This window comes from Danaus plexippus, chromosome 24, assembly GCF_018135715.1.
Source record: "Danaus plexippus chromosome 24, MEX_DaPlex, whole genome shotgun sequence".
NCBI lineage: Eukaryota > Metazoa > Arthropoda > Insecta > Lepidoptera > Nymphalidae > Danaus > Danaus plexippus.
The window spans coordinates 1,841,219-1,860,088 of NC_083552.1; the positions used below are offsets into that span (position 1 = coordinate 1,841,219).

Genomic DNA, 18,870 nt, shown 5'->3' on the forward strand with positions numbered 1-18,870 from the left:
TAAAATTTACAATAAAAGTTTAACTAAAGATGACTATTCATTTTTGGAGTGAATTTCAAATCAAATATAACGAATAATCACCTTCCAGACGTTGATAATTTACAAAATATTAGACATAAATTAAAAAAAAGATTAATATTCATTATAGAGATAAATAAAAAAAAGATAAATAAGATAGAGAACGATTACAGCAGGCATATTTTACAATTTTATTAGTGCAGAGAGTTTTATAACATACCCCTGTTCTCCGGAACCCCTTCTCTTTTTACTCTTGATACATCTATTGATTCATTGTCGTTGATTTCTGAAAAAAAGAATAATTAATGATCCAAAAGTTCTTACTTGACAGACTTGTAACATTTTAAAAGTAGTTCAACGTGTGTATACGAGTACACGTTTTTTAGAAGAAATATACTATATTTTACGATATAAACATTTTAAGCAGCATTCCATTGATTAAAAACAACATAATATGTATACGATAGACTTTCTTTAAGCTGAGAAATATGAATGAATATATCCGGTTGAGTGAATCTTGGAGGAATTTGAAGTGACGTCATAATTGCCAAGTTACAGGCGCGTAAAAAGTTAAGAGCACATGACCCCGAGATGGAAAAATGCATTCGTTCGAATTTAATTTCGTCACAGCCCAGATGTATTAGAAAGTGCGAACAAGGTCGTATGAGATTTCTTATGAAATTATAATGAAATACTCTGTAACATGAGTGCGGTCTATATTGCTTGCGTTACATGTGCCTACATAAGTTATTCAATAGATTTTCGTTTGTAATAAACCTTATTAGAAAGAAAAAATATTCCGTTCCTCGCCTCAATTATTATACTAAGCCTAAATGCATTTTTTATTTTAAAATTAAAAAAATGAAATAATAAATTAGAGAATAAATGTCATTTAGTTTTTGAGTCAAAATTGAATTTGTTAAGACAAAAAAATCTCAAAGGATTACCCCAAGTTATGCGATAACCAAATGCAATTTACGTTACAGTAACGATAGTTAAATCGACAATATCAAAATGTCCCACTTTTCTATGCCAGGTGTATATAACTTGCATATTAATGTGACATTTCATTCGGAAATGGTTTGAATCGGATTCACAGTATTTGTGTCAAACATCCATTTATTCAAGGCTCGTACTGACCCACTGTCTGACAGTTCCGTAAAAAGAATCAAGATCACAAAAATATATTTAATTATAAATAACTAAAAATATATAATTCAATAATATTATTACTAAGTAAATGGTATTTTTGTAACGGTTACATATCTTAAGTAAATAATAAAATATAAAGGTGATTTTCATTTATAGAATGTAAAGGCGTTAACACACGAATTACTTTTATTGACACATCTCTTTCAATTATAACTATAAACAATTTTTTGTATAAACATAAGACTAATAATGTTTTATAATAATATAATATAATGTTTATATGTCTTCCTAATCGTGGTGCAGTTTCTCCGGAAACCGCGTGCGCTTCACGCATTTAAATGGCGGCCGACATCCAAAGAGGTCGACGCCATCTTGACAACAAATTAACGTTAAATGTATCCCATAGCTGGGAAAAGACCTCCTTTCTAATAGACTTTTTAGAGTTTTGGAATAATTAAGCAGTGTCGTAAAGGTTAATCTTATATGTATGTCTGTTGATTCTTAACGCGAAAATTTTACGCAAAATTTTAACGTCACTATATCAAAATGGAATAACTATTGGTATATTGTTTCACGTAAATCAAAATATTCGCGTTCATAAAACTTAGGGATTATTAAAATTGATAGTCAGATATATATATCTGACTATTAACAAAACATAGATTTATTAACAAAAACAAGTCTGCTGATGAAATATAGCATAAAGCCAACCGTTAAACTAACTTAAACAGTTAAAATGACGTTTAGAGAAAGCTAAGTTCTAAGATTCAACAAAGTGCAATGTCACATGCAAAAATAACTGTACACAAAATCATGGCTCCGTTGACATATATAAACAGTTACGCTTTCCGCTTCATATAAAATGTATTAAGAATAACACCATAAAATCTTAATTATATCAGAACAGACCATTTATTTTTTATTTCTTTGCCCACAGAATTGTAACAATTGCACCCGTCAAACTGACCAAACAGAACAATGTTTTTTCACACGATCCTATTATTCTAGTATGTCATTGAAGTTTGTGCTTTATCTCCTATATTTAGGACTTAAATTTCAATGACGTTATGATGAGGAACCAACGTTCCAAATTCAAATTTTAATAAGCATCTTATGTGTGAATTCTAAATAATAATGGGTTCTTCATATTACCTCGATTGTTTTTTTTCTTTTATTTCTTAATGGAATTTCACTTTTGCCGACCAGTATCTGTTTATTGTTTGTAATGAAAGTGAACGGATCGTGGATTGCGGAATAATGTTGATCTAGATTTAATAAAATATTTGAATGTTATTATATTCTGTTAATATTAATTGTATGAATAAGGTTTTATAGGTTTAACGTAAATCAATTTTATAATTAAAAATCAATCAAACGGGCCAGAAATATAAAAAAATCATTAAATAACTTAAATTTGGAATGTTCTCGAGTACTTTTGTTGGGCATTTAATTTTAACCCCTATCAAAAGCTTTTACGAACAGCAAAGAACATTACAGGAAAAGTCTTGTGAAACGAGTGAAAGGGAAAATCTTAGGCTTATTCCGCTTATGAGAGGGAGACAGATAATTATGTCAGTGGGTAAGTCAATGCACTTAAATTGCAATTGCAATTGGCGATATGAGAGTAATGCGTAGGAATTTAAACCTTATAGAATAAAAATTAAAATCCAAATTAGATATTCTTGACGGATTAAGTTTTGTGCACGGGGCTTTTTAAATATGCAATGTTTTAACGTAACATCGTTGTATTTACTTTCTTTTAAAACTGATATTTCGTCAAAAAGATAAATTTCTTAACAACATTTGTACATTAACAATTGAATTGAAATATTTGAATGGAGAAAATCTTAAAGATCTTTTATTTAAAAACAGTTTAAATGTCAGTTATATTGTGTAAAAACAAACATTGCGAATCCCCGTGAGATTTTAATCGTGAGACAAAGAATTACAAAATAAAGACAAGACGATTAAAAGAACATTGTCATTTTTATTGCGAGATAGGATAAAAAAAATTGCGTAGCAATAAAAATCTAGACCGTTTATAAGAATTAAGCGGTTAGGTGAATTCATGTGTATTTTTTTGGAACTATGAAGGACGTTACTAAAGAATGATTGTCAATAATTTGTCCTGGAAATCGTGGTGGCCGAGAGGTTAAAGACTCGCTTCTCATGCTTGAGGGTGCGGGCAAGTACCAATGTGGTTTTTCCGAGTCATATATACCTTCTCAGAGTATTTAGACACCATTGACAGACGGTGAAAGAAAAAATCGTGAGGAAACCTGGACTTATAATTTCAAGTTATAATATTGAAATCGTCTTTCCGCCTTGAGCGAGCGTGGTGATTAATGCTCTAACCTTCTCCATAAGAGAAGAGACCTTTGCTCAGCAATGTACTCCGATAGGTTGATGATGATGATGATGATAAATTCATTGTTACTGGTATATATAGTATATCGTGAAAAATAACCGAATAAAAATGAAAAAAAATTATTCAAAAGAAGCAGAGAACTAATTAATTATTCTAATATTAACTAGACCAATAGACTAAATATCTATTTTTATTTATTTTAGTCACGCAACTCAAATTGCAAAATGTCTGCCCATACTGGTTTTCTATGGGCTTTCTAAAGTACTTATGTCCTTGTTAAATTTATTGAACGATTTATTGATTATTTGTTTACCGACTTAATAAAAGATGATATTAAATGGAAAGATTTTTTTTTTCTATAATATTTAAAAGGAACAAATTTGAGATCTGATGAATTTGGATAGAAAAAATATATTACATACTGCATTATTACCTAGTTTATATAAATTTCAAATCTTTATAGATTTTGATGAAGAAATCTAATATTATTTTTAAAATATATTGGAGTATTTTTTTTAATATTTATATGGCTATGAAAATCTATAAACTGGTGGCAGAACTAGTCACCAGCTGATAAGGGCCTTGTATTGCTACATCGAGTCTAGTCTAGTCAGAAGTTAGTTATACTTACTTTATATTGACTAATGTATAATTTAGTCATATTTTGGCAATGTAACCCTTGTGATTCATCGATGAAGTATTCTCAGAAATCAAAATATGTAATGTTAATAAAATTACTTACGTCATACTGTCAGTTTGAAAGTTTTTAGTGCTTATCAATGATATAAACACATGCTACCACACATTTGTGAAAAGAAACAAATTATCTTTTGATTTTAACGTTATTAATTTACTGGTATGCTTAGTAAAAGTTTGAAATATTTTATAATGTGCAACGATTTACGAATAAAAATTGTTAACTCTTCGTAGGAAGTATGACGATGCTAACTTGGACTAAGTATACTATACCGTTAATACTTTATTATAAGAACGAATATTAAAACGTAGTCCATAACTGGATCGTGGTATCATTATGTCACTGACTAACAAATGGTGAACTTCGATACTGTCGGTGTTAAGTTTAAACAAAGTACTAAGGGTATAATAAATTATTAGTCACCAAATTTATATATATATATAGGTTTTCGACTTATCGAGGTTCGACTGTACGAGGTTCTACTGTATATATATATATATATATTTAGATGTGTGATATATATATGTGTGCGTGTGTGTGTGTGTGTGTGTGTGTTTGTGTGTGTAAGTGTCTATCTTCCTAGTATCATCCTTTTAAGATCGAATTGATTTAATATTAATGACAATGCTAAGGTAATTACAATATATTGCATACTTAATACTACCGCATTTTCGTAATTGCGACAGATAAGTCTTATGTTAAATAGTCGCATCAAAAAAGGTCTAGTTGTTTCCTTTGAACATAAATTCTATTTTCTAGTTGTGGTTCGATCCGGAAGTATTCCTTACCAGTCGCCGTTATGACTATTGTTACATAGTTATACACTACACATACATACACACATATAATATTTATCTGTCACTACTCAGATAAATTTAGTACAGCTTCCGAGTATACTAATGATACTTTAAGTGTATAGTATTTTTGTAAATAAGTCTTCCAAAGAACAAAATCTTAGAGTGACTTCTTTAATTTTCCTTAACCACACCTGAATATGAAATAAAAGTTTTAAAACTTTTGGTCTAATAATATTTTAACCGTTATTTTTATAGTACAAAAAACGGTATTGTTAACATAATTTGAACGTATACGTGTACACTATATCTTATTATTACGTATTAGTCTTTTTTAAATATCGTAATTACTATAAAAATTACGTATTATTATTTATTTAAACCAGACGGTGGGAGTCGCAGCAAACAGTCAGTCCTAATATACAGACAGCGATTGATCCAATTAATAAAACAATAGTGGGAACACTGATAACTTCTTTGCATGTTATAACATGAAATATATTGAAACCTTGAAAATAAAGCATTGTGTACACAATACAATATGGTATTTGATTATTTTCGCTATTAATTTCGATACTTAATTGCATGCCTATAAATATTTTTGTTACATTGAAACGATGTTGTACTTAAAACTTCAAATAAAATTTAAAATATAAAACGATAAATTCCTAAAGTCATCTAGAATATTGTCATAGAAATTTATTTGAATGTATTCCAAATTTAAAAATCTTCATAATACAATATACTTACAAAGATAAATTTTTATTATCTTTGCCATTTGACAGTGATATTCGTTACATCGCGTTAGCTATATAAACTTTAATTAAAAGACCTTGATGGTGAGGAATCCACTATATGAAATTTATAACCAGCATTCGTATTACATATGTAAATAATGTAAGCTCTCTCCGCCATTAAATTATTCGCTAGTGAAGAATGCTAAAGGCAGGAGACAAGAATTTATTACAATACACAATTCCGAATTCAAAGTTTATATTTGAAAAACGAACAAAGAAAGCGACAGTGAAAGTCTATTGGTGAATTATATTTTTTTTAAAGAATTTTCACACGTATAATGTGATAATGCTGTGTGTTCACGGACTAACAGCCGAGAAGTGGCTTTTGTTAAAGATGTCGTCATTGTCATTCATATGTTTACATAGCATTTCTATTGACCATTTTCAACCTTATTACCAGTATTTAAGTCCCTAGGAATCGATTTTGGGTGCGCTTGCTTACATTTTATGCACACGTACTTTCTATTATTGTTAGTTAAGTTTACAGAAATTGCTTAATTCCGCCACCTAGAGCCGACGACATTACTAATTTGAAATAATAGGGCTGTCAATTTGATACTTAACTACCAATTTTTATGACTGCATACACATTTAAATAGTAAAAAGAAAGTTGTCTGTAACAAAATGAAGTCACAGCCCTGAGGGGAATTCGAAATTTGAATAAGTTGAAAAAAAACAGATCAAAGTCAAATCGTGCTCTTGACGCTAACATACTATTGGTTCAAGAGTGAATTGTATCCAAAGGAATTTAATCTTTGTTTTAATGACATAGAGTGCATTCTTCTGTGTGGTCATCGTAACAGGTGACTAGAATGTCAAGTACATGAAATCGATTATTCGAATAATTTTTAGGACACTTTCCAATAGAGGCCGTTGGCTTCACAGTGAAAGATATCATTAGCATTTACGTTCGTTACATATTATTCATAATATAGTCAGATTATATCTGTTTAATTATTGTTATAATCTGTAATATGACGTAATATTTTGGCACAATGTCGTTATAACTACAAATACCACATTAAATGAATCATCCACAAATGAACTGTCATATAAACCATCATTTGCGATTCAATAAATTCGGAATAGATTTTTAATTGTATAAAAAACAGTTATAGTAATAAAATTGAAAGTCGTGAATCGAGCAAAAAGGTTTGAATCGAGGTCGGGTGAAATTACAACAGGTAATATAAATTTTGGCGCGTAGCAGGTTGTTTTCTCCAACCTACGTTTAACATTTCACAGATAATGTGCGACAGAACTTTTTTAAACATTTTCGATGAAAAAAAAAATCATTCTGCCAGATTAATTTATTAGTGTTAATTAATCGAATTATTACTATGTAGCATTTTCAATTGAAATTTGTATTGATCTTACCATATAAAGCATTTTTTTTTATAAATTTTTGTGTATCAAGTATTAGATGAAATATAAGTTTCAAGGTTAAAAATTTCGTTATATTTTGCTTGATTTAATAAAATATGTGACATTATTTTAACATTTCAAATGTTCACGGAAACAAAATTCAAATCATTATGTCTGAATAAAAATCTATAAAAAATATATTGTATTTGTAATAAATTATTAAGTATTTTAAAATAGTGAAATGAATAATAATTTGACTATAATATTCATAGACAGATATAATTTCCTTGAGTTGAAAAATACGTTCAGACTCGTTTGTGAAGAACATTACACACGAGGAACCTTTTTAAATGTCAAACGTCAAACTCAAACTAGTTTTGTACAGATAAAAAATATATATATAATCTACGTTCTTTGAATGCAATTGACAAAAGTCTTAATGAGGTAATTTTTTTATTACATTTTGTATATTTTTCATTAATTGTTTGCTTAATATTAAAAATTTAAAGATTAAAAGAAACCGTGGAAAATTCCACTGACAAAATTATAATAATTAATGATGACTATTAAATATGCAAATTACTATTTGAATGAGTGTTTTGTTACTAAGACATTCGAAAATCATATATATATAGATTAGATAAAATACCCTTGATTTCCAGAACAAAATTCAAAAAATTACAATAAAAAAAAAATATTATGTCCAAAAAATTAATAAACGTCCTCATAACAATAGCATTTCGTATGGACCTCACATTCCATTGCAACTCGATTGAATATCGATAATTCAATTAATAACACAATATCTCGATACACCTGACCTTGAGGCGACCTTCCTTTCAGTTACAAGAACAGCTGTCAGTTCCTGGTTTAAGATAGAATATAATATACAACATTATATAAACGCGAAGAAACTAAAGTTACATCAATGTTGGACATTCAAAATGTATGTAGAAAAAACAAAATGGCCGGAGCTTGGATGAAGCAAAATGAGAACGAATGAACGACTCAAATTCACCCAAAATGTTAATGAATTTCTTGTAATATACAAAACTTGATTTAAATCGTACAAACTACGAGAAAATAATAAACATCTATTAAAAATGATGGGATCGAAAAACATAACTATCATTCAACAATCAGTTAAATAATTCATATCTAAAGATTTATGTTAAGTTTTATTTATTACTATATGAATGTTTATAGCTTCGGTTACAACACACATATACATATATCAAAACAAATTATATGTCTACCCACATTTGTATAATTTAAATTGATTCATTAAAAACACACACACAAAAATTGTATTTAAAATATTAATCAATTAATAAACGTATTGTTATATAAATGACATACAAATATATGGTCATTGACGGTAACGGTGAACGTTTAGAAACGGTAATACCTAACGTCACGGCGTTTACGTTTTACAATTACTAAGATATTTAAATTGTTTTGAAATACACGCGATTACAGAGCTTACATCACGCGCTTTACTCAAAATATGACGACGATAAAATATATTGAGATAAAAATCACTTGGAAATAAATAAATAAATAAATAAATGAATAAATATATCAATATAAATATTCTGTAAAATAAGTTTAGTTTCGTGTCTTAATTTTATTTTTAAATTGACAGTTTGAAAATAGAATATACACAGATAAAATATTTAATAAAGAAACGTTTCTGCCGTCATTACAAATGTCTAAATAAATACATACATACATTACAACATTATTTAACTACCTACTTATTATAGGTTATCGATACATATGATTATATGTAACGTTCTTAGAACGTACAACGTACATACATTCTTTTATATATATATATATATATATATATATATATATATATATATACTAAGCAAAACAAATGTACATGAAATCTAAAACTGCCTGTTTATTTGTCGATTTACTTCATCTACATAATACGGAGACCTGAATTTTGTTGAACTTTCATTGGCATGCAGTTAATTTTATAAATAATAACTTTGTTCATTTAATTTGCAGTCAGCAGATGCATACGTAATAATAAATCACGGTCGCAGTCGCGGGCTGTAGTATGCATGTGTTATAACGCTTGCCATCTGTTCACAGCGGAATGTCTATTGCTTCTTCACTCTTCATCTTTTAGCCATTATATTTTACACAAGAACACATTATTTTTCTTCTGTCGCTTGGATTGTAAGAATTCCTGTTTGACGTTTCAATTAATTTCAAATGACTTCCGAATTCTCAACGGACGGATGTTTGGGTTATATTTTATATCATTATTCACCGGTTAACTAATTTTATAATATAAATTTTATTTGTGATACTCTTTGGTTGGATCTTTTAATCGATTTTATGGGGTTTGGGATCAACATTGTCTTCTACATGACAAAGATGCATGCGAAACACTATATTGTGCCTTCGTGAGATCAGATATATGTCTTAAAGACATATGTCTTTTAAATCCGTCATTATTTGAATAGGATCAATATTTTTTATGTTGTTTCAGTAATAATAAGATTAAAATATTATGATTGCAAGCATATTTTAGTAATAAATTGTATTACTGATTAATTATCGTACTGATTAATGATCGCTCGTATTTTCTGTACTCTGGTTATCATAATTGCGCACGCGCAAGTCAAATTCACTCGCATCGCCGAGCGTGTAAACTAAGTTTTTTTCATACTATAGATAAAATTTACTGCGGTCTTCATTACATATTAATTAACGTGTTCTTTGTTCTAGACGTTTGTTTTATATGAGGAAAAAAATCTAAAGTAATTAATTTTACTTTGTATTGTTATAAAAAAATTCAGATGTAAGAGAAAGTTTATTTAATAAAAATAACCCTTCATGTTTGTTGTTTGATGTTTGATGTGTACGGAACTATAAAACGAAAGTGATGTCAGGCAATTTAAAACAATTAAATTACAAACAATGCGTAAATAACGCATCATAATTTGCAATGGTTAAAGTTCTTGATGGGTGATAAACTAAAACATACCTTATTGTGTAGAAACAGAGTTTGAAATCGAATAACCGGATATCAGCTGTACCTGTTATCACTTTCCATCGGCCCTGTGACCAAGATTCATCTCAATATTACTTTCACTGGACGAACAAAAGTTCTCAAAACAGATATCTCAAGATGGCGGACTCAGTAAAAAATCTTATTTTCCTCACCGTCTTGGCACCTGTTATTTAATCGTGATAAATTCTTGCATATTTCTTATTTCGGAACATAAATAATTATTTATTAATGACATATTAACTTCTTAATAATAAAAATCCTTATCCCATTAAATATAACAACTGATAAATGTAAAATTTACTAAGCACATTCTTTCAAAGAGACTCAATTACATGTTTCACTTCTATAAATAGGAACACAGAACTATATTAATACGTAATATAATGTATACGTCTTAATGAGATCTAAGATTTTCGCGAGTTTTATTCATTTAAATGAAACTTGTATTATTCGGATATACTACGCGGATTTTATTATTTAAAAATTTACATGTGTGCCCACCTCGTCTGCCCGTGATCACGGTTGCTGCAAAGTAACCGAAACGTCGGGAGTATGTAGTATTTTAAAAATAATAAAATACGCGTAGTATATCCGAATAATACTACATAGTTTCATTTAAATGTATACGTCTTTTTAAAATTATTCATAACCTTAGTTTAAACACAACAATTATAACGTTTAGTAGCTAATCATACTTTCAAAGCAATTTCAAATTAACTCCATTCGTGCAAACTAAACTTTGTTTTGTTGAAATTGTTTGTTTTCGACTGAAGTTAGATCATCGACTTGAAAATTATCACGATTTTATAATATCAACAAAAAATATATAATCACGAATGTTTTTAGAATAACTATTAAAAAAATCCTTTATACAAAAAGCAAAAGGCTATTGAGACCTTTACTTATATAACATATTTACCACCCAAAAAGATATACCGATTTTGGTGAGACTTTATTTTCATATAGATAGAGATCTGGATAGGGTTAGGTAAGTTTCAATTAAGGAAGGTTTGTCTGAAACACTGTTGAAATGGAAATTGTTTCTGTATTCTAAGACAAAGTCTTTGGTGAAACCCTTTTTGATACTGTTTTGTAGACTTCAACTATAGAGCAAAGACTTGAAAAATGTAAGGTTTTTTAAAAAAAGTTACTACTATACCTTCTAATCTCGGTTTTGCTAATTCTATTTTCACTTCCACAGGCTCTGCACGGGATGATTTTTTTTATTGCTTTAACTGTTACAGGTACACATTCATTCTATCTTAATAATTACTTAATTAAATATGATTTATGACATATTATTACTATCTGAGATATTTTAATAAAAGAAACTCACTCATCTACTAGCCAGTACTTAAAAAAACTCGTCACAGATTAATAATCAGAAACATAAAATTTATTAGCTAACAAATAATTAACAAAGATTTAATTTTGTAATAAATATCAAATATTAATTATCCTTGCATGTATAAATTAAATAGATGCAATTTATGTCTTATAAATCTCGTATCTCGACATATCTCACAAACACCTACACACACACACATGCAAAAAAACTATTTGGATAACAGTATGTGCAAAATAAAAAACCTGCAACATACATACACACATACATCCTACATATGTTTGGCACAATGACTTCAACCGTAGTTTGAAATAGACATTGATGTGAAAAATTTTACATACAAACGTCAGTTCGTCGAATATTCCCTTAGTTAAGTATTAACTTACAAGCAGCTTACAATCATATAGCAAAAGCGAAATTTCATCAAAACGGATACATCTTGATTGTTATTTCTTGTAAACAGTGCTAGTCATATCTTAAGACATTTCAGTACTGCCTAATTATTGATACGGATACAGAATGGAGAAGGCTAAAATACATGTCACTTCGTTTTATACATAATGGTAAATAAAAAAATATTTCCCTAAAAGCGGTTCCTATATAAGAAAATTACTTATTTTTACATTCAAAATCTTTAATACACAAAAATATATATTTTTTAATTGTTCCGACCTCAGTAAATAATAAACTATAATTGCCATTATATTACTTTATAATAAATTCTTGTCTGGAACCTTGAAACGAACCGAAACTAGATCAATTCTTAATACACACAAAATGTTTCAATTACGATACGTATGTAGGTTTGTGCGTCATTCAAGCCTTAGATATATGAAAATTAAACAACGCAGTATAAAAAAACAATATCCAAATTTTACTCTTCTTAAATAAATAAATTTCTTCTGATATCAATAAAATTATAAAAAAAAAATACCAATTTTTTAACACTATACATAAAAAAACCTTTTTCGTTATAAATTTTCGCTCTTAGAAATCAAATATAATGTAGGCTTGATCATCATATAATATTTATTCCAAACGTAATTTAATGTAAATATGCTTTATGAGTTATCGAATATAATAAAACAGACAAAGCCGTAATAAAGAGCTAGTGAACAGACCTCGTCCTGACAAATTCAGGTCGCTGTTTGTGTCCAATCTCATTTTATGTAACAACTATTTTAAACTTGACTTTATAATACGAATTATTTAACCAGCAACTTTATGAATGACATAACCGTAACAATATATATATCGGCGCTATCAGCTTCAATGACGGATGCAACATGAACAACTAGGGACTGTCATTAATTATTATAAAAACTTATTAGTATACATAGTTATTGTTAAAAGTAAAACGAAATCAAAGACAGTTTAAAAGGAGAATACGACGCCTGGACGCACGACGGCAGTTCAGTGAGCGCGGACCTTTGAGGAATGTGACTATAAAGAATCTTCGAGAAATACAAGAACATTTAGAAGAATTGAAGGTTCATTTTAAAATATCATGGAACCTTCTGGAAGAAGTGACATTAGTGACGTCAGCGAGCCTGGCGTCTCTCTCTGTTTAAATAACGAATTTGTATTAAATCCGATATATATATATATATATATATGTATATGTATATATAATCTTTCTTAAATTATCATTGTTTTTTATGTCTTCGATAGTTTATTCTATAGGTATATCACTCGCACGTTTGACGTTAATAACATTTGGGCATAAACCGAGTTGTTAGTTAGTATAGATATAGTTAATTTTATTTTCTATATGTTATTAATAATTAAATTAATAATGAATTATTAATGAAGGCATTTATAAAAGGGGTTCAAGGTCAGTAATAGTTGACTTGTTCATACAAGGCTGTTGGCTATTGGAAGTATTTTAAGTCCGTGATAATTAAGTGGCTAGGGTTGACACCTCGCAGTTTTATGAATGCACAGAAAATTATAACATATTAACATTCATAACCCTTTTTTGCTCGATAGTTGATAACCCTCGACATTAATCGTTTGTATTTATATGTCCATCCTAATAAAGAATTAACTAAATTTATAAAATCAACATGTTGATTCGTTAAAATCGTTTTAGTTCTAAAAGGATATGTCAGGTACACTAATATAGCCTGTACCTAAATTTGTCGTCTCAATCTTTAATGGATCCCAAATAGGTGTCCGTTATTTGCAAGATGAGTGTTGAAGTTAAAATATATGCTTCTAGTGGGTTTTTGTTAAATGCATATTTATGTGTGAATTTTTATGGTAAAGTTGCATTTATCAATCATATATAAGGGACTCGTATCTCATAATAGCGATAACAGAAAAAAATCTATTTCACATTAATGCTTAGTGCTCAATTTTATTTTGATAATCGATTGTTTTATACAAACGTATTAAAATGTTTATTCTTATTTTTCTTTAATTAAAGGCTGTACCGATTGTGATGAAAATGAGCACAAGGACGGAAACAGGCTGTTTTACTAAAGGCTGTGTATAATTTAAGCTATTATTTAAGTATTTACACGTGTATAATTTTGATAGCTGTCACACGCGTTGTTCACATACGGGTATATTTTAAAATTAATTAAATTTTAGACATTTCTAGTAATTTTTCAAAAACGTTATTCTAACCAGCATATCGAAAATCAAACTTCTCTTACAACATCATTGCTATAAATTAATTATTTTTAACCAAATGTCTTTATTCATAGAATGTACATAAACTCAACATTTAAATATCCAATACTAAAGTTCCGGATCCCTATAGATGTGTAATTTTAATTATAAAACATTCAGTACAATCTAATAAAAAAGCTATCTCAAAATAAAAATTTCACACTGTCAGTTTGTCTGTAGGTTACATAATAACTCGTTACGTAATAATTTGCCAATGTATAGGTGAATGGCATGCAATTCTTGCTTTATAAGAACTGTCTTTGTAAATATCTTGGTATGACTGTGAACTAAGGATATATTTAACTCAGAGGAAGGATTGATTATTTACCAAATACTACACAGAAACTTTAATATTATAATGCTATTAAGATAATTAACTTTCATTATAAATAAGTATAAAATATGAAAGACTTAAGTTACATATGAAATGTTAATGATTGTTAATAAAAAAAAATTACAAATTTTAATTCAATGATCAGTAGAAATCTATAAAAAGTTATTTACCATATCTATAGAATTAACTAACGATGCCAATCAAAGTAATTAATTAGTTCATCGAATCTGTAACTCACCGCAAACATCTTCTTTTAAGTGGAGCGTTTTTTTGCCCCATAGGTCATGGGAGCGACCGCGTAACATGCATAGTAGAATGCATCTTCTTTAACGTGAACAGAGAATCATTAGTTCTATTCAAATATTAAGATATTATAGGAAAATAAGGGTAATAAGGGTAAATTAATGTATTCGACTTCGTGAAATATCCAAAGCAAAATTTAAAAGAAAACAACTTAGATATGAAAGACTAAAAATAAGAAATACTTAGTTGATATTTAAGTATATTCCTAACAGTGTTGTGTTAAATATTAAATCGTCTTTATAAAATCTCAGTATTCCGTAGAACAATTCAATTTATGGCCACTCAGAGTATTGCCTTGTCTCAAGCGTATGTAAAGTTCGGATGCGCTACGATGCTTGCGATCTGCCATTGTTCTAACACATTAGTGACGTGCATCTATCGATACTTTTGAATAAACCGTTAAATTAAAATCTATAAATAAAATATGCGACAATCGATAACATAAATGAAATAAAATAGCTCAGCTATGGCTAGAATCACTTCCTTATGGACATAATCTAATATGTATTAAATTTTTATTGGCTATTACTATTTATGGAGACACAAGGTAAGGTATTGTATACGAGTGTTTTGCATGTTGACAAAATTTTATAAGTCACGTTGTAAGGTATCTGAAACTGACACAAGGACGTCATTTTTAATACTATAACGAACATTTAAAAGTAATAGGCTCACGCAATACTTACCGTTGCACGATATAGTATTAAGATTATATATATTAAATAAATATAGTACAATATATTCACGATGTAGCGCATCCCTAGATATAGCTTGCAGCAAACGTATATGGTGTTTGTATGTGGGCCACCGTTACTTTAACGACGGAAGTTGCTTTTTATGGGTTTTCAAAATATATATTATAATAACGTTGTAAAACTACCGTTAAATTATAATAGTTTTGTAAATAATAATAATAATAATAATTCGTTAATTTTTGAGTTGTTTCCACAACAGGAATCGGTTTATCTTGACTTGACAAGTCTTACCTGAAAAAAAAAAATAATTTAATATGTAACAATTGGTTATATTTATGATTAAAAATGATAACATCAATTAATATTACGATATTTATTCCACAAAAAAAAAATTTTTGCTACTAAAAAAATATTTATTCTGTATTAATTGTAAATGACTTGGTTGAAATTTAAAAAACCGGTTCAAACCGGACGAAGTGACATTAAATAAACCATCTCCATGGAAACGTCACATGTACCAGAAACAATAAAACTAGAGAGTTAGATATAAATATCTGGAACGCTATCCCCATATTTAAGCCTAAACCTACTTGCTTCAAATCCGCGTCCGGCATCAATCACTAAGTAAAACACTTTTTACTCAACCGACCCTAGATTGACTTGTTAATAAACACAGAAAAAACAGCGTGCAAACACGATCATCTCAGCGACATCAATTTAATAAAAATAAATAAGAATTAACACACAAATCCGATGAGTAACAAAAAAGTTGACCGGTTCAAAGTAGGTTGGTGTCGCCTTGAAAAAAAATAATGCAACCTATATAATAACTATAAAGGTGACGCTACACACACATTAATATTGAATTGATTTACATTAAAACACACTTAATTATATAAAAAAATGAGAAAGATCGTTTGAAATAACTCCGCAGACGGACGTGCTTTCTAAATCCTTGTTAGACATACCAGTTGTGATGTGATTAGCAATTATTGATGTAACTTTCTATTGTTTATAGATAGTATGAATGAGTTTTGTAAGGTACATTAGTGCACGAAATTATTATGACTGTCACTGGGTTCATTGACCGTTGGAGAGGGAAAGTGCTTTTAGTTAAAGCTGTTCTCGCCTGTTTCTTTGTACCTCTTAATGTTATCGGTTTTGCTTTGTACCAAATATTTGCTGTTTTAAATTTAATATGCTAAATTATTAATGTATTTTGTAAACATGACTCACGGATAGCCGAAATGTTTTTAAGTGTCCTTGAAAATTGATTATTATTCTGCTTTACGACACCCGACCTTTAAGCTCACCAATGACATACGAGTTTTATAAAATATTGCGTATTATATATACCAAATTAAACGAAGATGATACTCAACTTTTTTATTATCACCAAATTAAGGATGTTTGGAAATCTTATTTTTTTTTAATTTAAAACAATAATACCAAGGTCCACAGTTTTCTGCCAGACAACTTACGACCAATAAGACGATAATATAAAACTATTTTATAGGCATTTTTTAGACAACGAAAACAAAGCTTTTTTGTTTTCCTTACTTATAAAAGTTGTTGATATTTTTTGGCGAACGAAAACCGACTTTTTTGTTAAGCTATTTCTAAAGCGAAGATTAACTTAGACAGGTTTGCTAAATCAAGTTTGTGGTATTTTTAATACTATAGAATTTCCGTATTTTTAAGTCGCAGAACTGCGATGTAGAATAAGTTGTTTACATATGCATTTTTTATACTTTAAAATGTCACATATTTAATACATTTGTAGTTTGTACGCAAAAAGATTTGTCATTTTTCTATAGTCAGTGTAAGGAAACTTGTATAATACAATAAGTAGGGCAAATGTTTTGTTTCAATTATTAATAATAACTTCCAGCGGACATAACCTGGTGAAAAGACTAGTTCGTTATAACTCGGACGAGACACGTTTTTTTTAACGTGTAGTATCTAAAGCTATTCGTACTTTCGATTCGCAAATGAAGGTCATTCTGTAAAATTTCTCATAAACCTATGACATATAATTTTTATAAAAATATATCATACAGAATAAAAAAATATATATCATTCAGATATATCTATTTTATAAAATTGGAAAATAAGCCCTTAATCTTTCAATATGCTCCGACCTTTTCAGTTTTCACAACATAGAATGGTCCTAATTTGATAGTAAGAAGTTCCTACAACATACATTGCGTCCGCCCCCCACACTAGCAGTCATTACATAAGTGAGGTGTCCAGGTACTAAGTTAAACTGGCATATAACTCACTGCGTATTTCAATAAATTCCAATTCCAATAGCTTTTCGTAAGATCTCGCTTGAAATGTGAACAGCAACGTGACCACTTTATCCTAAATTTCCATATTTGTTGTTAACAAAAAAAAACAATGACTAAATTTAAGAGAAACAGAGAGAAAACTTTAAAAAAATTTATTCCCATTTGTATATTCGAAACTAACACGAGTAGATATTTAATTATATTTTTTTTTGTTCTTTCTATCGTAGTTTAGATTACTGGGCTGTTTTAAGCGAATACAGTTTAAATGAAAATGTATCTTTAATTAAAAACATTACGTAAATTATGAAAACAGTTTTTATTCATAATGAGATCTAAGATTTTCGCAAGTTTTATTCATTTAAATGAAACTAGTGTTTTTCGGATAAACTACGCGTGATTTATTTTTGTAAAAAACAACAACAACAACATCTCGTCTGCTAGTGATCACGGCTGCTGCAAAGTAACCGAAACGTCGGGAGTATGTAGTTTTTTACAAAAATAAATCACGCGTAGTTTATCCGAAAAATACTAGTTTCATTTAAATGAGTTTTTATTCATATTAATAAAATTTCTTACTATAATTACTGTAGGAGATAGCAGATAAAACTATGAAATTCGTTTCGTTTCATTCATAGCAATGACGGTTACAACCCGCATATGAACTGAATGAAGAATCGTAATGAAAAGTTTTTTAAATTAAATTACTAAGGTCATACAAATGTCACTCATAGTTGGTAAAAAATATTCAAAGCGAATGTTCATCTTTTATAAAAATATACAATCTCACCTCTACCAAAGGATGACTTATATTATTATTTTATATTTTAATACATATTTGTATTACGTTATAAGAAGGTCACACTTAACAAACGTTGACGGTATTACGAAAATACTATTTCCTCAACAATATTCTGTATGTATTACTTACTTTATTGATACAGCGTCTGTAAGTAATTGTCGCTTGAATTTTATTGCTTTATTATTATTATTATTTCATTAAA

At 28.7% G+C, this 18,870-nt stretch overlaps 1 protein-coding gene across 3 annotated transcripts in view; it reads right to left on the reverse strand.

Moving 5' to 3' along the window:
• The window catches only part of LOC116775931 (mucin-2), a 51,186-nt gene that overhangs the window by 21,113 nt on the left and 11,203 nt on the right, over nt 1-18,870 (reverse strand). For all 3 annotated transcript variants that reach the window (XM_061524182.1, XM_032668986.2, XM_061524183.1), the window contains exon 2: nt 239-304. In XM_061524182.1, the coding sequence (XP_061380166.1) occupies nt 239-304 (66 nt within the window). The remainder of the gene's footprint in view (nt 1-238; nt 305-18,870) is intronic.